Raw genomic sequence first — 21080 nt, 5'->3', positions numbered from 1 at the left:
CCTCTCTCTCTCTTTTTTCTAGGGTAGGGGGATTCCAGGGGATATTATCCAAAATCTTTATGGATGCTAGATCTGAATGCCACTATAAAATTCAATTCTCTGATCTAAGTTCACTGTAAAAAGCTCAGTCACCTGGATATGAAGATTTAGTTAGGACAGATTTGGTGAGTGGGTAGATAGGGGGATCCAGGGCACACAGGCTAGTGGAATGCATACAATTCTTTCCATTATCTCCCGCTGCTCTCTCTACTACTCTACTGGATCCTGGCGTCACTCGAATATTAGCCAACCTTTCCAATCAAATTTATAGGGTACTGACAGAAATTGATAACAGAAATTATCAAAGTACCACTCAATCATCCTATACCACTAAAGTCATAAGGTGAAAGCATGTTCATGCAAAGGCCTTTAACATCCATGTACATAAAGTGTCAAAATGTAATCATGGTTTTCACCGTAAGTGATGAATATCAATAAAATTAGAGTATCATCCTCTTTTTTTAAAAAAAAAAATTATTAAAAAATCATTAAATTGTAATAATTAAACTCACCACTTGTCATTAATTTAAAAATTTAAAGAAATTTAGTGATTTAATAAGAAAAAATAAATATTGGATGCTTTTAATGGATGACAGTTTTATATGGAAAAAATGATAATTTTTCTTATAAGCAGACATTCGAACACCGAACCGACTTATTTTGAATGCCGACCAGACTAGCCACCATCGATCACGATCTCCCTTGGTTGCCCCGCAAGTGTAGTTTGATCCGTTTTGAGAGGGAAAACGTGACAAATAACGGTGGATCTGTTTATCGATTTTGATGGTGCAAAATGGACTTCGGCCAACATTACAAATGATTAAAAGAAAGGCCCAGCTCCGAAAGCAAAAGAAAATGAGCCCAACACTAATAGCAATGAAAGAAAAGAGTCAACAGTTATCAAGATTGGATTGATAAGTGAGAAATACTCAAAAAATTCTATTTATCGTTGTTACACATCATAGATCATATTTTTTTTTTCTCTTATTAAATTAGTAATATATAGATAATGAGTAAATAATTTAATAAATTTTTTTTAAAAAATATATATATATATAATATATAATACGTAAAGATGATAATTAACAAAACTCAAAAAAAAAAAGCAAGACAATTTCAGTAGTAGAGTCTGTCCAATTTAATGACGGTCGACCGATTTGGTTTTATTTTATTTTGTTTTCCATCGCCCAAATCAACTTGAAAGTAACAAGCAAACGTTATTAAAAAAAAAAAAAGAAAAAAAAAAAAAGTAACAAGCAAACGGCCGATACTTATGACAGGCAAAACGGCGCGTTTGGTTTTCACCAATCGTCTGCGCGCTCTCTCTCTCTCCACTGTTCAGCTCCGGCTGTCTTGAGAGAATGAGGCCCCAGATCGTGCTGTTTGGAGATTCGATAACGCAACAGTCGTTTAGATCAGGTGGATGGGGAGCTGCTCTTGCTGACACTTACTCTCGCAAGGTTCCACTTTTACTCGTTCTTTCATTTCTATTTTTTTTTCTTCTTATTTTATCTCTCCTGGGAAAGATTGGTTGGAATTGTAGTTTAACTGTAACTTTTTTCGACTTTTTTTTCTAATATGTTCAGGCTGATATAGTAAATCGTGGGTATGGTGGATACAATACCAGATGGGCTTTGTTCTTGCTGCATCATCTTTTCCCTTTGGTAAGCTTTCCTTCTTTTCGAGGTTTTTGATTGTGTAGCTTCGAAATGATTCTTTTTTGCGTTATAGAGACTTAACAGTTGGTTTTGAAAAAGTGTTTTCCTCTGTATATTTCCGAGAGGAAATCCATGTATTTATAGCCTTGTATTGTATACAATCTGTTACAACAACTTTATCAGGATTACAATGCATTAGTTTGAATTTCAAACTTTCTATCTTGTTTTGGTTTTGCTCTATCTTCGGGATCCTTCTTCTTATCTTTATATTGAAGGTGTTTGACTTGGTGTTGATCTTTATCTTGAGGTAGATCTGATTCTGATCCGTTACACCCCTCAATCGCAACGGCAATTCTTGGATGTTGAGAGTTTCTCGGATTGTACAGAACCTGATGGTGGGTAGAGCCTTGTTGAATATGTCAGCAAGTTGGTCTTTGCTGGAGATGAATTCGACAGTTTGTCGTTATTGTGCAACCTGTTCCCGAACAAAGTGTAGATCAAGTTCAATGTGCTCTGTCCGTGCATGATAGATTGGATTGGCATTGAGGTAGGTTTTGCACTGTTGTTGTCGTGCCATAGTATGGGGATGCTGAGTTCTTAAAGTAATGACTTGAGCCATATGAGCTCTGCTGTTGCGTTTGCAATTGCTCGGTATTTAGCCTTTGTGCTAGATTGGGCAACTGTAGGTTGTTTTCTGGACCTCCACGATACTAGGTTTGATCCAAGGAACACATAGTAGCCACTATTGATTGGTGATCATCGGGGTAGCTGGCCCAGTCAGCATTTGAGAAAGTGCTAAGGTTGGTGGAGTTGTAGCTAAGGTTGGTGGAGTTGTAGCGAAGGAGAAGACCATGATGCATTGTCTGCCGAAGATAGCAAAGGATCCACTTGACTACACTCCAGTGTTCTATGGTGGGTTGTTGCATGTATTGGCATACCTTGCCAACAACGGAGGATAGGTTGGGCCGAGTAAAAGATAGGTACTGGAGGGAGCCACACGCTTCTGTAAAGAGTTGGGCCACTAAAAGGATCACCCTTGAACTGCCATAGGTTGGTCGTGGTTGACATGGGGGAAGAGACTGGTTTTGATTGATCCATTTTTGTCTTTGCTAAGCTAAGAATAATCCTTTAGTTTCATGGGCTTCAACGCCCAAAAAATAATGTATGGGCCCTAGGTCTTTTAAGGTGAACTTGGACTGAAGTGTAATAATAATATTTTGGAGATGTGGATTTGGGCCCAGTAATTAAGATATCATCAACATAAATTAAGAGAAAAATAATGTCACATCCAAATCTGAAAATTAATGAGGTGTCGGCTTTTGAACTAGTGAAACCCATTTTTGTAATAATTTGTTGTTGAGATGAGAGAACTAGGCCCGTGGGGCTTGCTTAAGCCTATATAGAGATTTACAGAGATGGCAAACATAATTTGGGCAAGGTGGGTGGGAATACCCAGGAGGTTGAGTCATGTAGACATCTTCATGGAGATGGCCATGTAAAAAGCCATTTTTTATGTCAAGTTGAGGAATAGGCCAGTTGGATGAAATTGCAAGAGATAACACAGTCCGGATGGTAGTGTGCTTGACAGCTGGGCTTAATGTGTCATCATTGTCAAGTCTGGGTATCTGACGGAACAATTGGCAACAAGTTGGGCCTTGTAACATTCAATGGGCCCATTGGCCCATTTCTTGATCCGGAAAACCCACTTGCATCCAACTAAAGGGCTCATGTTCCATTGTTGAGAAGGGCTTGAAACTCCTCATTCATTGCTTTTCTCTAGAGGGGATTTTTTACTACAGTAGAGAAGCATGTGGTCTCAACCTGCGAATCATCAGCCAATGTTAGTAGAGCCTTGTTTGGGGCTAGTGAACCATGTCATTGGGAAGGCTTTTGGGCCGGCAAATATTATTCTTAGCCCATGTTTGCATTGGGTGTTGGTTTGCAGAAGGTAACATTGGGTTGTGATCTGTATCAGAGGGAGCAGCGGGTGAGGATGCCATTTGTGCATTGGAGTTGGGAGAAGGAAATACTATGGGAGCCGAGAAATTGGGTAATGTTGAAGATGATTCTGGTAGTCAAATGGATGGGGGTAAGGGAGTTATGGATACATGAGGATCTGAGGAAGAGACAAATGATGATGCAAAAGGGAATATGTCTACATTTCGGGAGAAGTAGACATGCCTAGTGGATGGGTTTAAGCATCGATAGCCTTTTGTGTGAGGTGCTATAACCCAAAAAAATGTAGAGATGAGAACGATAGTCCAGCTTGTGGAAGTTATAAGGGCGAAGACACGGCCAACATACATACCCGAAGATTTTGAGAAAGTTATAGTCAGGTAACTGTTTGTATAAAAGCTCAAGAGGTGATTTATTTTGAGAGACGGGGGAAGGGGGTCTATTTATGAGGTAGAGAGAAGGGCTTCATCCTAGTATTGTTGTGGGACAGATGCAGAGGCAAGAAGGGTGAGTCCGGTTTCCACGATGTGATAGTGACAACGCTCAATCGAATCATTTTGTTCGTGGGTGTGGGGCAAGAAAGGAAATGATGGATGCTAGTGGTGGTGAAGTGGGTGTGTAGAGGCCGGAATTTGCCACCCCAATCTGATTGAATGAACTTGATTTTGCGACTAAAAAATCGTTCCACGTGTTCGAAATGTAAGAAAGGTACGAGCAACATCTGATTTTGAATTGAGTGGAAACAACTATAGAACTTTTGAGAAATTATCCACTATGCTTAAACAGGAGGTGTGGATTTGGGGAGATATGCTGCATGTAGATCAGATGGTGTATTTAAACGGTCAAGTTTTCAGTCTTAGTGAATGGCAGTCCAAATGGTTTCTTTAACAACTCTCGAAATCTAAGACAAGGAGACCCTTTGTCTCCACTCGTATTTGTCATCGTTATGGAGGCGCTTAGCATAATGATTTTAGCCTTGGTGAACAATGGCTTCATTGATGGATTCTCGATTGGTAATCCTACAAGGGGCTCTCTTAACATTTCTCACTTGTTGTTTGCAGATGATACATTGATTCTTTGTGAGGCAGAACAAAACTAAATTCAGGCATTGAGGGCATTATTACTTTGTTTTGAAGCATCATCAGGTTGAAATTGAATTTTGATAAATCAGAATTGGTGCAAGTGGGTAATGTTCGTAACATCCGGCAATTGGCTAATACCTTTGGATGTAAGGTTTCCTCTCTTCCCATGAATTACCTTGGTCTTTCCTTGGGGGCAACCTCAAGGGCTATATCGATTTGGGATACAGTGATTGAGAAGATTGGACGCAGATTGGCAGGTTGGAAGAGATTGTATCTGTTGAAAGATGGTAGGATCACTTTAATCAAAAGTACTCTTTCTAATTTACGAACGTATATATATATATATTTTTTTTATCTATATTCCCAATTCCAGCAAGTGTGGCGAACCGCATCAAGAAACTTTATCGTGATTTCCTTTGGAGTGGCTTAGGAGACAAATTTAAGTTTCATATAGTGAAGTGGGATAAGGTATGCTCCCCGGTCTCTTCTGGTGGGATGGGTATTAGAAATCTGAGGATTTTTAATCGAGCCTTACTTGAAAAATGGTTGTGGCGATATAATACGGAACCGAAGTCTGTGATTGAATTCAAATATGGAGGTATTGAGAGGGGGGAGGGGTGCAACACTAGGGAGGTTCATGGGGTATATGGAGTGGGAATATGGAAGCACATTAGACGAGGGCGGGGGATTTTTGCTCGACACACTCGGCTAGTGTTGGGTGATGGTTCTAGAATAAAATTCTAGACCCACCTGTGGTGTGGAGATAACGCCCTAAAGGACTCATTCCCTTCAGTTTTTAGGATTGCATGTGAGAAAGATGCATCGGTGTCTAGATGTATGGAGTTCTTTGGGGACCTAGTCCAATGGAACGTGAATTTCACTAGGGCGGCCCAAAATTGGGAAGTTGGTAGTATTAAGGAGTTCTTTGGTCTTCTATACTCCATGATACTGAGAATACAAGGAGCTGACATGATGTGGTGGATACCCACCGGCAAAGGTACATTCTTAGTCCGTTCTTTCTATAAGTCTCTCACACAACCACAAAATAATCAATTTTCATGGAGAAGGATTTGGCAAAATACTCCCAAAGCGCCCTTTTTTTTTTTATGGGCGGCAACATTGCGTAAGATTTTGAAGATGGATAATATACGGAAACACATGGTGATCATAGTAGATTGGTGTTGTATGTGTAGGAAAAGTGATGAAACTGTGGATCATCTGTTGTTGCACTGTCGGGTTGTTAGAAAGTTATGGAATGAAGTGTTCAACAGGTTAGAGCTAGCTTGGGTTATGCCTGCCACAGTGATTGAGCTTTTGGCCAGTTGGACAAGTTTACGAGGTCTTCCACAAATCTCAGCCATGTGGAAGATGGTTCCGATTTGTATCTTGTGGTGCCTAAGGAATGAGCGAAATGACTAGACGTTTGAAGACAAGGAGCTTTCATTAGAAGATTTTTCCTTGATTTTCATGACTTTCTTGTTTCCATTTCTTCTTCCTAAATAGGTGTTACCTTATGTATACCATCTTGTGTACTTGGGCAATGTCTATTCATATCAATATAATCATTTACTTATATAAAAAAAAAAAAATTATTTCCATTCGTAGATTCAATTGGGGAAGGCCCCCATACATTACTGAATAGCAACTCTAAGGGACTTGAAACTTAAGCCCTGTTTGGATGTTGAGTTGAGTTGAGTTGAGTTCTTTATAAATAGTAATGAGTTGAGATGGTAGAGTGAGTTTTGTGAGGCTCGTTTAAGATGAATTTAGATGTGTTTAGATGTTAAGATAAGTTTAGATATATTTATAGGAAGTTGAAAAAGTTTGTAGGTCTAGCGTGTAAAGAGATGTTGAGTTGAAAAATGTTGTGGGTCTCACGTGTAAAAAAGTTTTGAGTTGAAATGAGTTTAGTGATTTGAGAGTTAGGTATTTGGATGTTAGACTCAATTTTAAATTAGACTGAGCTGAGATGATCTCAGCTAGTCCGAGTTCCAAATGGAGCCTTAGACATGGACAAAGGAAAAGGAAGTTTGTGGCTTTTGCCAAGTTGGCATGCATGACAGATAGAAAAATGCTTATTTTTCATGACTGGTAAATTGTGTTTTAGAGATGAAAGCTTGAACCACACGGAGAGTAGGGTGCCCTAGCTAGCATGCCATTCTGCAACCGAATTTCTTTCACCCAAATAGGAAGTGGGAGATGAAGACACAGAGGACCAGAGCATGCAAAGGATAAAGATCATTTCTTACTCTTTCCGCGGAGGAGTGTAGCACCCGAGGATGGATCATTGACATAGAAAAAGAGGGGTGACTCTCAAAATAAACATTGTTATCTTTTGTAAACTGATATACTGATTAGAGATTCTTTTTTATTTCAAGAACATGAAGGATATTATTGAGAGTATAAGTGGGAGGAACCGGTGTGGTGAATGGTCAAACCTTGCCCATTGCCTACTCGAAGTTGATCAGGACCAGTGTATTCTTCAGCATGGATGTTTAGATTGTCAATCTCAGATGATATGAGTTGTTGCACCATTGTCAGGGTACCAATTTGGATTTGGAGATGTTTAAGGTGTAGCAACATAGGCCTGAGGTGGAGTGATTCTTTGAAAAGTTTGATTAAACCTGTGCCAACAAGCAGCAGCGACATGGCCAATTTTTGAACATAATTGGCATTGAGGGCGAGGAATGGAACCATTAGAGGCTTGCTGAGTGGCTATGCCCTTTCCCTTTGAAATGATTCCCAAAGGTATGAGTACAACGACCAAAGTTGGAGAAGGACTGACAATGATTGGATGGATTGGTATGGTTGGAGGAAGAAGAATTTGAAGCTATGTTGGCAGAGTGGGTTTCACTTTGTTGTTCAAGATGAAGTTCATGTGTAAGAAGGTGGCCATAGAGGTCTTCTGTAACACCCTGACCCCAAAAGTGTGATTTTATTATTATTATTATTATTATTATTATTATTATTATTATTACTACTATTTTATTGTTATCTTTATTGTTATTATTTTATTAGATATGTTGGGGATAGTAATTTGTTTTGAATAGAATTTCTCTACTATACGCCTCTTTTATCTTTCTGTTTGGTCTGGGAGTTTCCTAATTTGAAATTATCCCTAATTCAAATACTTCAAAGCTCTAATATCCTCTCAAGTGTTCCTTTCCTTGTGGGAGTAGTTTTCCAAAGTTTTGTCAGACTCAAACCCTTCCTCGATCACTCACGATAGCTTCCTACCCCTCATCTATAAATCATCTATAAAACCCACGAGACCCTTAGCAAAAACCATGAAACTTTCACACACTAGCCACCATAGCAGCCTCGGTAGACAGAGAAAACAACTTCCCAACAGCCACCCTAGCACTACTCTTCATACCAAGTCAGCCACCTCGCCGGAAACTACCACAGAGCACGCCGACAGTAAGCTCTCCTTCCTCCACGACGTGCATAACCCATAAGTCCTCTGGGTCTTTGTTTTCTCCCCACTGAGAATAAAAAACAGCCCCTGCATTTGTTCCCAGCCACCGTCAACCAACAACCACCTCCCACACCACCACAGAAATTGCCGACCAGCCCAACCCCATCGAGCCCACTCCCTTCCGATAAGCCCATTGCCACCAGCTACCATTTTCCTCCCTAGTGCTTATCAGCTGGACAGAACCTCTCTCTAACTCTCTCACCCTTTTTTCTCTCTTGTGTCGCACCACTGCCTAGAGACACCAACTACGTCACCGGTCACTCCCAGCCACCCAGAGCCGCCGTTGCACTCAGCCCCCTCTCGGTGAGATATCACACAACCTCCTCTCTCGTAAGCAAGTCTCGTTCCTTTTATTATTTTGTTTCAGCATCCCTAAAATACCCATGCATTACTATAAGTTTTACACAAATACCCCTAAACCTAGTCTTACCGTAAGATGTGTCCCCTTTCATGTGTTTTGTTTTCAGCCTTTCCCAAAAAGCCCCTCCACTAATTCTGTAATTACCTAGATGCCCTTTTAACCTTTGTTGTGTAACCTCCTGAGCCTCTATTTTCCTTGGGCCTTAAGCCCATTCGGCTAGTGTTTCTTTAAAAGGTCACCAATTACAACATGAGATAGTGGAAGCAACGCTAAGAGGTAAATAGTGTGATCATATAAATGCATGTGTACTGTGAATATTATTGTTATGAAAAAAAGTATGATGTGCTTATGATGGTTAACTACGCTATGCTAAGAGGCAAGTCAAGGTTAGATTCCTTTTACGATCTTTGATGAAATATGAGATTATGTTTGAATGAATGAATTTGTTATTCGATTGATTAAGTGTTACTAAAATCATATGAAAGCCATGAGATGCTCATGTAGTAATTCAAGTCAAGTATGCCATATAATGGAGTAGTCATGTCCATGTAATACTTAGATTATGTATGCCATGTTCATGTAGTACTTAGATCATGTATGCCATGTTCATGTAGTACTTAGATTATGTATGCCATGGAATGTCATAAAACGTTCAAAGCATGTTATGTCATGTCATGTTATGCTATGCCATGTATAAGAAAATGCTATGTTATGCTATGTCATGTTATACCATGTACAAGAATATGCTATGCTATGCTATGTCATGTACAAGAATATGCCATGCTATGCTATGCCATGTGCAAGAATATGCCATATTATGTCATGTTATGCTATGCCATGTACAAGAATATGCCATGTTAGAAATGTTCATGAAGCCCAATAAATTCTCATGCATTAAGAAAGATAAGAAATGTTACGCCACGGACTCAAGCGTGGTTAACTACAAGTTAAGTGAAATATGAACCCAAGCGTGTTTCACTCCACGTTATGCAAGTTAAGTGAAACATGGACCCAAGCGTGTTTCACTCCATGTTATGCAATTTAAGTGAAACACGGACTAAAGTATGTTTCACTCCATGTTATGCAAGTTAGGTGAAACACGGACTCAAGCGTGTTTCACTCCATTTTATGCAGTTAGGTGAAACACAGACTTAAGCGTGTTTCACTCCATGTTATACAAGATAGGTGAAACACAGACTCAAGCGTGTTTCACTCCATGTAACTCCAGTTAAGTGAAACACGGACTCAAGCGTGTTTCACTCCTTGTTAAGACAAGATAAACAAGATATTATGCATTCACGTTACATGTTTGCCATGATTATATATGCTTCCGCTCATGTTAATGATGAATACGTATGCTATATGAATTTGTGACAATATATGTATGTAAAGTCTTTTAGAAAGTCATGTTACGTGTATGATTGTAAATCAATGAAGTTGTTATGAAGAGTCTTCAGAAATTAAGTCCATGTTAGGCCAAATTGTATTTTACGGTGTGATGTGCTACTTACTGAGTATTCGATTCATTTTTGTTTGTCTTCTTGTTTTCTTCCATGTTTAATTCTTACAGATGGTGATTATGATGACGCAGAGCTGGATGGCCAGGAATAGATTTAATACAAAGACTTAGGAAGGAATAAGTGATATGCACACCAGAATTAGATTTCTTTTATGTCATTCATAGGATTAGTTTATGTTCTTTTATTTTGCGTTCAGTTTTCGAAACAATCATGTTCAATTCAGTTTTAATATTTTGATGATTTTCAATAAATGAGATATTTCGGGATATGAATTTCTTTACCGGGCATTATGTTATGAATGTTAGTAACATCTCTATCCTACGGGAACGGGGTGTTACATCTTCAAGGGACATAGGATCAACCCTTGTGGCAACAGAGGTAACAAGGGAATCATAGGCAGATGGCAAGCCAGCTAGAAGGTAGGATGACTAATGGCACAGTGGATATTGGCCAACTGTTTTACTTTGGTAAAATAGTCAGCAATAGAAAGAGGTCCTTTCTTTAAAGTGGAGAGTTGGAATCGGGTGCTCATAATGCAAGCATAGGAGGGTGATAAAAAGAGTTTTTCCAGAGTTTGCCATACTTCTCGCTAGGTTGTGAGACCAAGTACTTGAGTGAGGACGTCTTTAAAGAGGGAGGAGAGGATAGTGCTAAGAATAAGCTGGTCTTGCTGAGTCCAATGGGCATGAGCAGAATTAGGGACACGAATTGTGGAGGAGGAAGTGGGAGGACCAGGAGTTGAGCCATCAAGGTAACCAAATAGGTTTTGACCCTGTAGATAGGGAACAAGCTGTGCACGCCAGAGAAGGTAATTGTCAGTGGTTAATTTCACGGTGAGAAGGTGCGGAAGAGGTGGGTGATATGGGACAGAGTCAGGGGAATCAACAGAAGAGGAATTTGTGGTGGCCATGGAAAAGGAGACATTAATGGTCTGTGCTGGCTATTGATACCATATAGAGACTTAACAATTGGTTTTGAAAATGTATTTTCCTCTGTATATTTCCGAGAGGAAGTCCATGTATTTATAGCCCTGTATTGTATACAATCTGTTACAACAACTTTATCAGGACTACAATGCATTAGTTTGAATTTTAAACTTTCTATCTTGTTTTGATTTTGCTCCGTCTTCGGGTTCGGGTTCCTTCTTATCTTTATCTTGAGGTAGATCTGATTCTGATCTGTTATGTGTTATAATTATAATCACTGCTTTGGAACTTTAAATAGGTTTGATTGAATATCGGCATATACTAATTCTTTCCATCCATTTGGGATGATTCTGGATATGGGTGTTTGTTTGTTCTGAGATTGCAGCTGATTAGGAGATCTTCACCATCAATAACTTGGTTAGAGAAAATTATTCCTAGTGAACTGGTGTATCATATGAAAAGTTCATTAAAAAATTGCATGTTGTCATTATACTGTTAATTCCACGCTGTTTGTTCATATAGCTTCCTCTGCAGGTCTCTACAAAACCTCCTGTTGCTGCAACAGTTTTCTTTGGGGCTAATGATGCAGCTCTTTTGGGGAGATCGAGCGAACGACAACATGTTCCTATTGAAGAGTACAAGGAGAATCTCAGAAAAATTGTTCGTCATTTGAAGGTTCACATATGATTCCTCTAATACTTTAAGAACCCATTTAGTTTCTTGATTCCACTTTGTAAACTTAATTGTCTACTAGATGTTAAATTTGTGGTTCAACTTCTGATCTGTAATTAATGTGGTCTTATCTGCCCGTTTATTGCACTGGATCACCCAACGATAGGATTTACTCAAGCATTAAAGAAAATTAACTAACAAAACTGTTTACAAGTGTATAAATTGACCTAAAAGAAGAAACAGAATCAGAATTTCTCCCGTCTTTTTATAAGTAATAAATTCATTAAAAATCATTTCAAGATGTATTTTTACCTTGCAAAAACTATATTGATAAATATTCAGTTGGGTGTAAGCTAGTTATATTTATCGAATTGTGTAACTCCTTGTGGTTCAACTCAAAAATGTATGAGTTGTTCCTGCACGTGCTCTTTTCTTTTTAGGAACGCATTGGAGGATTTCTGCTTATACAGTACCCCTTTAACCCTTGCTTATAGTGGAGTCTTTAGCAGCTTCTGGAGGCATAATGACAGATGGCGAGGTGTCTGGATTTTCCTTCTCCATAAATCGATGCTAATCTATAATGCTTATGATTATTTATAGCAATGGCATAGAACAACAGGATGTCTCTAGGGTTAATTGGTTGCAAACTTTAGGGCAACAATTGTGGTTTAATGTTGGTAGCGATTATTCAAGGGATTAACGATAGCTAAGGTTGGGGTCTAAGGCCAGAACATGTTGGAGAATATGTTGGTTTGAAGATTGCTTATGGTGTTCAAAGAGCTATTGTTAGAGAGTTGAACTAAGTGAGAAAGAGGCAAAATTCAGGGGCTGTTTTGGGTGCAGCGGGAAAAACCAGAGAAAAATGCTTTGTTTCTTGAGCAGTTTGTGAGCTTTTCATTTAAATAACAATTTAGGGCTTTTGTAATATGGATTTCAGGAAGGAGGATGAGATCTGCATTTTGGCTGGAGTTGGATTGGAAGTGCTATGAAAACCTAAGGTGGAATAATATATAGAGAAAGAACCTAAGATCACACTTAGGTTTCTTATCCCGCTTCCGGAAGCCACTCTAAAATCCATCGAGATTCAACCTTTACAAACGTGAGCCCTAAACCTAGAAATATTTTGCTGCTCGTGTCGTCTATCGTTTTAGCTTCTGAGCTCTTTGTCCCATTTGCGAGACTTTAGGAAGTGCACGTCTTCTGTATCCACCCAATTTTGTTTCACATGGTTCCATAAATGCAGCAACTAGTGTTTAAACACAGCCCCGTTTGGAACTTGGACTTAACTGAGATCAACTCAGTTCAGTCTAATTTTAAACTGAGTCTAACATCCAAACACTCAACTCTCAAATCATTAAACTCATCTCAACTCAAAACCTCGTTACATGTGGGACCGACAACCTTTTTCAACTCAACACCTCTTTACACGCAGGACCCACAACCTTTTTCAACTTTCCATAAATACATTTAAACTCATCTTAACATCCAAACACATCTAAACTCATCTTAGGTGGGCCCCACAAAACTCATTCCACCATTTCAACTCGCTACCATTCATAAAAAACTCAACTTATCTCAACTCAGTTCAACACATCCAAACGAGGCCTAAATCCATTCAAAGGCCTGAATTGTAAGAACTTTTTTTTTTCATTTTCTAGTGGATTTTTGTGACAGTTCTGTTTCTGAATAAGGACCTTATCTTAAAGGATAGATTCACAACTAGAAATGCCGTGCCAAACAATCAAAAGCGCCAGTACATTGCATATTGTTTGCCTTTTGCTTCACCTTAATGTTGATTATTGCTGCTCACCCACCATACTTTTCCTGGTACGAGGCTAGTCTGGTAGATGTGGTCAATTATTAAATCTTCTCCTCATTGTCTTTAGGGATTTGCTTACAGGAATGCTCCCCCACTGTGCTAATTGTGCTGATCACTCCACCACCAGTTGATGAGGCTGGGCGTAAAGAATATGCTCAGTATGTAACCTTTTCAAATGAAGTTCTTTTTTTCTTGTTTATTGAATTGGACCTATGGGTTACACAAGGAATAGGGAGTTGATTCCTAGAGAAGGTGGGGGAATTGATCCTAGATCCCTGATAGAACTGTTTGGGACGTTATATTTCTAATTTTCAGGACTTTATAGCTCTTTTCCCCTTTGTTGGCCTAGTGACAGGAAGCATACATGAACTGGCATATACTATGTTGAGCTTTTGCTACCTTACTACCTAGTTCTTGCCATTGCTATCTCTAGCAATGCCAGTATGATTGCTCCATCAATCTCTGCTAGCTCCACTATTGTTATGCTACATGCACTGCAATTACTGATACCATCGGATCTTCCATAACAACTCCACCGCCGATATAGCCACCACTGTTTTCATTTCTCCCAAATCAATTCTATTCAAAATCGTAAAATATAAATCAATGCTGTTGTCACCACTAGCTGACTAGGAGAATTTTAGAATACATAGATGGTCGAATTTTTATTGATAAAAATATTGGCTGGTTGATAGTTTATGTGGGGTAAGCTTGTAAATGGATTCAGCAGATCTGTATATGGAGAGAAAGCTGATGAACTGCCTGAAAGGACAAACGAAGTGACAAGACTATATGCCGAGCAGTGCATTGAGCTGGCAAAGGAAATGGGTCTCTGCTCTGTTGATCTATGGTCAAAAATGCAGGAAAGGGAGGGTTGGCAGAAGAAATTCCTAAGGTTTGTTTTAAATTGGAGCCTTCAAGAAACTTATCTGTTTGGCAGAAGAAATTCATTTAATTTTCTACTAGAATTTCACAACTAAGGTACTTGTAAAAAAAAAAAAAAAAAAAAAAGGAATTTCACAACTAAGGTGAGAAGTTCCTTATTGATTTATTGACTATTTTAGACTGGCATGATAATATGATTGGGGGTTCAGACTTTCTGCCATGATTTTATACTACCAAAAACAGTTTGGAAATGGGAGGCCTAAATCACATTTGGGTCATACTTCAAATGTTGGATACTGTAATTTTGGGTAATGAGATGAGATGTGAATTCTGTGTATAGTAGTGAAATGGTTTGAGTTAAGATGTTTTATTAGATTTTGGGAAAAAAGAGAAAAAGTTGAATAAAAATATTATAGTTAAAAAATTGTTTAAATATAATTTTTTAATATTAGTTTTGTTTTGAAATTTGAAAATTTTGTATTGTTTATTGTGTTTTGATTGGAAGTTTGAGAAAGTTGTAATGATTAGGTAATGATTAGATGAAAAAGTTGAATATTTGAAATTGAAATTTGTTTTGTGTTTGAGTGATGTTTGGAAAGAAAATTATGAGAAGTTTTGAGATGTGATGTTCTCATCTATCTCAATCCCCAAACATGACCATATCTTTTGAAAACCCTGTCGAAGAGTTCATCACATTCAAAGTTACAATAAAGATTTGTTCTTAACTTCGCTTTTTAAATTTCACAGTGATGGGTTGCATCTGACACCAGAAGGCAATGCAGTAGTACACCAAGAGGTTGTGAGACTTTTCAATGAAGCATGGCTTTCTGCTGCAGAAATGCCATATGACTTTCCTCACCACTCGGAAATCGATGGAAAGAATCCTGTGAAAGCGTTCCAGCAACAATGCTTATGATCTTGTTGCCTCCGACACCTAAAGTTGGATTCTTGCTTAAACTCCCCCCCCCCCCCCCCCCCCCCCCCCCCCCCCCCCCCCCCCCCCCCCCCCCCAAATCCAAAAAAAAGGGTACGGGGTTTCGCTCCATTTGGTAATTGATTCATGGAGAATTATTTGTTATTTTTGCTATTGGTCATTGTAAGCGGCCATACCGTGACACTATTAATGTATACATGTTCATATGGCTTGATGCTTTCTAGTTTCTATGGAAATTAAAACTAGTATGTAAATTTGGCTGAACATTTCTTTCTTTTGAAGCTTTGTTATGTGTATAGAATTTGGCCGTTGACCACTGGCAACTTGATACCCCAAATACCATTTTGAGAAATTTGGTGTGTCAGTTCACTCGTGCCTGCAAGACACACAAATTACTCTCTTTTTATATCCTACTTCAAGTTCAAGGTGAAACAATTGAGAGTTTTTCTCATTGCAATTAAGGGCAGTTGCTGCACATTTAAGGGCGACTAAATGCATAGCGTTATCATAACCTCTTTTTAAATAGTGGTGGTAAATTATGTAATCGGACATGCTTCCGTTGGGATCAGTTTTGTTTCATTTTCCACCACCAAAACCCGCCATTACTTTCTATCTTAATGGCAAGTTAAATTTAAGAGAGAGAGAGAGAGAGAGAGAGATTGTTTAAGTTTGAGCTATAATTTAGTTTCAGTTACTCGGGGCAAATTCTTGCTTTTTAAGTGTGTAAATATTTTTACAAATTTTCATATTTAAGTTGGATACACGTGTCTATCTCTCACCTAATCTAAATTCTAAAGTTTGATCAAGGACTTTAGAGAATTGTCAAGAGACGATGCCGTCTCCAAATGAGAGAACTAGGTTGGAATCCCCCAGTTATAGGATTTGGATCTTCTAGAGTTTATATATATATATATATATATGTATTTTTTTTTTCTTTTCTCCTCCAAATTCCCAAAAAACAAAAAATTATCTACATAGATTTCATTGGCTCAACTTTTTAAAAGACAAGAATGACGGTACATTGTGGAATCTATTGGGAGCCTCGTAAGGAATGTTAAGATGAAAAAAGCATCCTAGCTTGGAAATAAAAATAAACTCTAGATCTAAATCTCTAATCAAGGTACTTGGGGAAGCCCTGTTCATTTCATCGACCAGATTTCTCAAACAAGTTGAACTGCATCTGGGTTCCAAATCCTCAGTAAATTGCCAAGGGGAGTTTCCTCGAGTCCCATAATCTTGCTCTACTTGATTCTGTTCTCAGATGTCTGAAAATATGACCTTTCTTGACCAGACAACACAAATTACATAACGGCTCAGTCATAACTGTTCTCAGATGTCATAACGGCTCAGTCATATTTAATACTTCATTTATGTTGCATTCTTCATTACAGTTGACAAAGTGCCAATCGAAAGCTAAGACATGGAAAAATAACTCCTGTCAAAGCAAAGGTTTGGTTGCAAAGTATCAAGCAATGCTAAGCAGCCAAGACCATTGGAGGACTTAATGAGAATAAATGGTCGTTTTCAACCTCGACAATTAATGCCTAGCTTCTCATGTTCATCTATTAAGGGAATATGTACAAAGGTGATAGCTCCAAATTAAACACCAAGCCATTTCCTTCAGTTTCTGCTCTGCTCTGATCTCATGGAGCTTGAAACTAAACTGAGGGAAAATCTTGCTTCACAAGCACTGCTTTTGTCTGATAATCACTTGGAGCCATACATGAAAGATGAATTTTCCTTTGGAACTCCATCAAAAGGTTTCCTGCAAGATTTTCAGTCTCTCGATCGGTTTCATACAAAAGGGTCTTCATCAAATCCCAGTTTTGGGGTCCAAACTGAGTGTATAGTTCATTAATTAACAATTTCACTTATGGGTGCTCAACAGATTTCGATGATATTCATAATTACTGTAAGCCATTTGCAGACAATGGTGGGAATGGTCAAGTTATGGACAATTTCCAAAGTGGAGGATACTTGAATATCCCTCAGAGAAATCCCACTGATGATACTATGGGAACAGATCAAGGTTACATGATCTTCACTACTTGCCAAGACATAAAACCTATCAATTTTGTGGTACCAGATGAAGTCTCATGCATAACAGCAGAAAATGGGTACAACAAAAAAGTAGGCATGAATAAGAATATTGCATTGCCAGAAACTATGAGGGCATACAGAGGTCCTAGAAAGTGTAATCTTGCAAAGGGGCAATGGACTACTGAAGAAGACAGGTATAGAAGGTTTAGTTCCTCAATCGGTATATACATTTCTGGATGGTTTTAAGGTTAATTGTCTATTAATACGTTAGTTTTAATAATTCCTCATGTTTGTTTTATTCTATCAGGCTCTTGATTGAACTGGTTCAGCAGTATGGGGTGAGAAAATGGTCGCATATTGCTCAAATGTTGCCTGGGAAGATAGGAAAGCAGTGTAGAGAGAGATGGCACAACCATCTTAGGCCTGATATTAAGGTTTATATTTATTAATACACATTCCATATGACTCGATCTTTTTCCCCTATCTTTGTTTTATAGATATAATTTATTAGCACTCATACAAATATAGATAGCCATAGACATATGCATAACCGATACCTGGTATATAAAAATGTCAAAATCTTGGTTTCAGAGAAAGAATACCATGTACGGTGCCCAACTGTATTGACACTGACATGATAGTAGTCCTTTTGTGACTCGAGCCCGTGACATGGTTTCTACTCTAACACCAATTGTTAAAAGCTTAACTATTGATTCAAAAGTCCTAGAACTATGAGTGATAGGCTAAAATTTTAAAAAGCATTTTAACCCTTACAATCATAACATACACAAACAACGTGTGGGGCTTGTGTACATATATAATGCATATACTTTACATCTACTAACACTAGTCATTCCTTTTTCTTGTTTTTTTATTGCTATGCAGAAGGATGCGTGGAGTGAAGAGGAGGACAAGGTATTCATTCACGCCCATGCAGAGATAGGAAACAAATGGGCTGAAATTGCAAAGAGGTTGCCTGGAAGAACCGAAAACTCCATCAAGAACCATTGGAATGCAACCAAAAGAAGGCGATACTCGAAACGAAAATGTCGTTCAAAATACCCAGAGCCTCCCTTCTACAAGAATACATCAAGAGCTTGAACTTGGACTCAAACACTGCAAAAAATTGGAGAAAACCTTCTGCTAGTAATACTACAACAACCAATGATACCACCCTCAAAGCACCAGTCCTTCAGCCGGAGTTCTGCTCCAACAATTCGGACTATGATTTTTGTTTTGATGGAAACATGTTTCAAGAGGGCTGTAGCATTGATTCTCTTCTCGATGCAAACACGCCCTGTGTTCCTGTTGTTGATGTGAAAGATTTTGATGGAAAAATGCCTTGTGCTCCTGTCTTCGATGAGAATGACTTTGATATGGGCATTCCAGAACTGGATATGAGTCCAGTAATAGAATGTGAATCGAAGAAGGGGCTGGATTTGGTGGAGACGGTCTCTCAAGTCAATGAAGTCAAAAGAAGTTACTTCATGAAGAAAACTTAGGGAGGGAGAGAGAGAGAGAGAGAGAGATGGGATTTGGCTTCGGATTTCCTTTCATTGGCTGAAGTTTTTAATTTCTTGGTTGCTCCATATGTGTCATATATTTTACATACTCTGTGTCTCTCTTATCTTGTACAAACAAAACACGTATCTTAAAGCAAATCTCTGTCTTTCATATAGAGAAAATATTTATACGTTTAACCGGGTTGGGAGGGGTCATGGCTGATAACAGATAACCCCCTAGTTTAAGACAATGCCAGAGGCAGATGTATTAGGCAACGCCGTATTGTTACCTCTGGCATTGTCGGCTTGGGGAGACTCCTCATTCACATGATCCTTTACAGTGTTTTTTTGTGATTAGGAAAAACCAAAACAAACTTGTCCTATCTAGTGGAACTCTAACAGCATCATTGATAAGCTCACCAACATAACTGTCAATCTCCAAATTTCTTAAAATATGCATGCCTTCCACCCTTAGAAATTATACTTGGTCTTCAAAACAGATCACAAAACGCAATTGAACATTGGAGGGAAGTCCTTCTGGTGAACGTGAAAGTACACGAGATCAAAAGATAATTTAAGACATATACCTTTGGATAAAGAAGACTGTCGTGGACAAAACCGATCATATATATGAATCGATAAGAAGGAATTGAAGAAAAAACTTTAATGCTAAAACGAAGACAAAAGCGTTGGATAAATGCAGTAAGTACTTCGTAAATTACGGTTCTTCGTCGATCCCGCTTCCTGTGGCAGCATCTTGGCGTTTAATTTCCCGACGCTTAAACTTTAGTGGATGTGCTTTCTTGGGCAACACGGCCAACATCTTGGCTTTTTCCAGACGCTCCGTCGTCGTGGGTTACGCTTCTTTGGAGATCACCAACATGACCTGTGCCTTCTCCGGACGCTCCGTCGTCGTGGGTCTCAATTCTTTCGGCAACAGGAACAGAAACAGAAACTTGGGCTTTTGCGGCTGCTTCTTCTTTCAGCTTTTCCGCCATAGCTTTCCCCATCATCTTTGCTGCGAGTGGAAGGCCACCACACTTTTCGAAAAGATCCTTCTTTGCTTTTTCTAAATCTTCTTGACCCATCAAGTTCAACACCTGTTTCTCTCTCTCGACCGTGTCTGTGAATATTGACCAGCAGCTCTCTTGGTTCCAAAGTGGCAGAAGGTTATGTATGTTTTCTTCCTTCCCGACCATCTTCTTCGCTACCTCCTTATTCCTGCTCGTGACAATCACCGTTCCCCCGTTTCCTTTTGGCAATCCATATGCAAGACGTTCATTCCAATCATAGCTACGATTTATTGCAGCACTCAAATCTCGGTACCATTCATCCTCTTTCCAAACATCATCAAGCACGATGAGATACTTCTTACCATTCAGTTGGAGATGCAGAGCATAAAGTAAAGCATTGAGGCGTTCCTTATCATCGAGGGCGCGTCCATTATCCATGCAGATGCTCTTAATGATCTCCTCGTCAACTCCAAGACACTCCAACATTCTTTTAACGACTGCTTCCTCTGAGTTCTCTGCTTCACTTTTCTTGGACATGCGTACCCAAATCCTGGGAAGGAAGCTGGTTTTGACCTCATTCTTGTTGAGAAGAGCTCGGCAAAGAGTTGATTTCCCGACACCTAGTTCACCGACGATCCCAATTGCCTTGAATTCATCCTCACTTTGTCGCCGTTTAAGTATTTTTTCCAGTGAAATCATTTCATTTTCGAACCCATGAACCTTTAGACCGGACGAGGTTGAGATTTCTTCCTGGCCGTCATCCTGCGAATGATCAGAATCCACTTGATCTGGAGGACCCTTCGTCTTCTCTGAGGACTCCTTCGTATTGCTCACTTCAGGGGTCTCCTGATTCTTCTCCGAACCCATGGGGACCTTTTCGATCAGCAAATACACAGAGAGTTCGACAAGGCCTCCAAGAAGATGCCTTTCATATATAATACATTAACCGTCTCGATCCTATATATGGACTTTTCATTTTCGGAAAAGGAAAAGGGGGAGCAGATTCGTGCATTGTAGACATGGAGGGTCCACTATATGTTATTGACCATAAAGATATTTCAGTGTTTACTGCAAGTCTGAGTATTTTGGTCGTCGGCCAGTAATAATTCCCTGAAATTTGTATCTTTAGAACAATCACGAAGAACCATGTTATTAAAGTTCTGAAATCATATATTAGTTGCTGATATAAAACTAA

The 21080-nt window shown here is 38.9% G+C and overlaps 3 protein-coding genes across 4 annotated transcripts; 2 read left to right on the top strand and 1 right to left on the bottom strand.

Moving 5' to 3' along the window:
* The first annotated feature begins 1315 nt into the window (after positions 1-1315).
* LOC121235689 (GDSL esterase/lipase At5g62930) lies at positions 1316-15596 on the top strand. Of its 2 annotated transcripts, none has more exons than XM_041132056.1 (6): positions 1316-1499; positions 1626-1703; positions 11543-11695; positions 13593-13669; positions 14242-14406; positions 15144-15374. In XM_041132056.1, exons 1-6 carry the CDS (start codon positions 1401-1403, stop codon positions 15310-15312), a joined length of 741 nt encoding a protein of 246 aa, XP_040987990.1. In that variant the 5' UTR covers positions 1316-1400; the 3' UTR covers positions 15313-15374. The 2 variants fall into 2 exon arrangements, with proteins under 2 accessions (XP_040987990.1, XP_040987991.1); XM_041132057.1 differs by having other exon boundaries at positions 1319-1499; positions 11555-11695; positions 15144-15596.
* A 1462-nt stretch (positions 15597-17058) lies between these two features.
* On the top strand, positions 17059-19323 carry LOC121235892 (transcription factor MYB98-like). Its single transcript, XM_041132322.1, is given in 4 exon segments — positions 17059-17564; positions 17678-17804; positions 18256-18439; positions 18442-19323. Coding segments are annotated over 4 exon segments (1026 nt in total). The 5' UTR covers positions 17059-17280; the 3' UTR covers positions 18873-19323.
* A 48-nt stretch (positions 19324-19371) lies between these two features.
* LOC121235891 (probable disease resistance protein At5g45490) lies at positions 19372-20822 on the bottom strand. Its single transcript, XM_041132321.1, has 2 exons — positions 19733-20822; positions 19372-19670 (listed from the first exon to the last, which is right to left on the bottom strand). The coding sequence occupies exons 1-2, from the start codon at positions 20750-20752 to the stop codon at positions 19659-19661; spliced, it is 1032 nt and encodes a 343-aa protein (XP_040988255.1). The 5' UTR covers positions 20753-20822; the 3' UTR covers positions 19372-19658.
* Between the last annotated feature and the right edge of the window lie 258 nt (positions 20823-21080).

Source organism: Juglans microcarpa x Juglans regia, chromosome 6D (genome assembly GCF_004785595.1).
Source record: "Juglans microcarpa x Juglans regia isolate MS1-56 chromosome 6D, Jm3101_v1.0, whole genome shotgun sequence".
Lineage (NCBI taxonomy): Eukaryota > Viridiplantae > Streptophyta > Magnoliopsida > Fagales > Juglandaceae > Juglans > Juglans microcarpa x Juglans regia.
This window is presented reverse-complemented; position numbering and strand designations above follow the sequence as displayed.

What these genes read in the sequence shown, in the direction of transcription:
- LOC121235891 (XM_041132321.1), bottom strand. Translation starts at nt 20,752, where the DNA reads ATGGGTTCGGAGAAGAATCAGGAGACCCCTGAAGTGAGCAATACGAAG.
- LOC121235689 (XM_041132056.1), top strand. Translation starts at nt 1,401, where the DNA reads ATGAGGCCCCAGATCGTGCTGTTTGGAGATTCGATAACGCAACAGTCG. An exon ending in CTGACACTTACTCTCGCAAG is followed by an intron (nt 1,500 to 1,625) that starts GTTCCACTTTTA and finishes TAATATGTTCAG; the next exon opens with GCTGATATAGTAAATCGTGG. An exon ending in TGCATCATCTTTTCCCTTTG is followed by an intron (nt 1,704 to 11,542) that starts GTAAGCTTTCCT and finishes TTGTTCATATAG; the next exon opens with CTTCCTCTGCAGGTCTCTAC.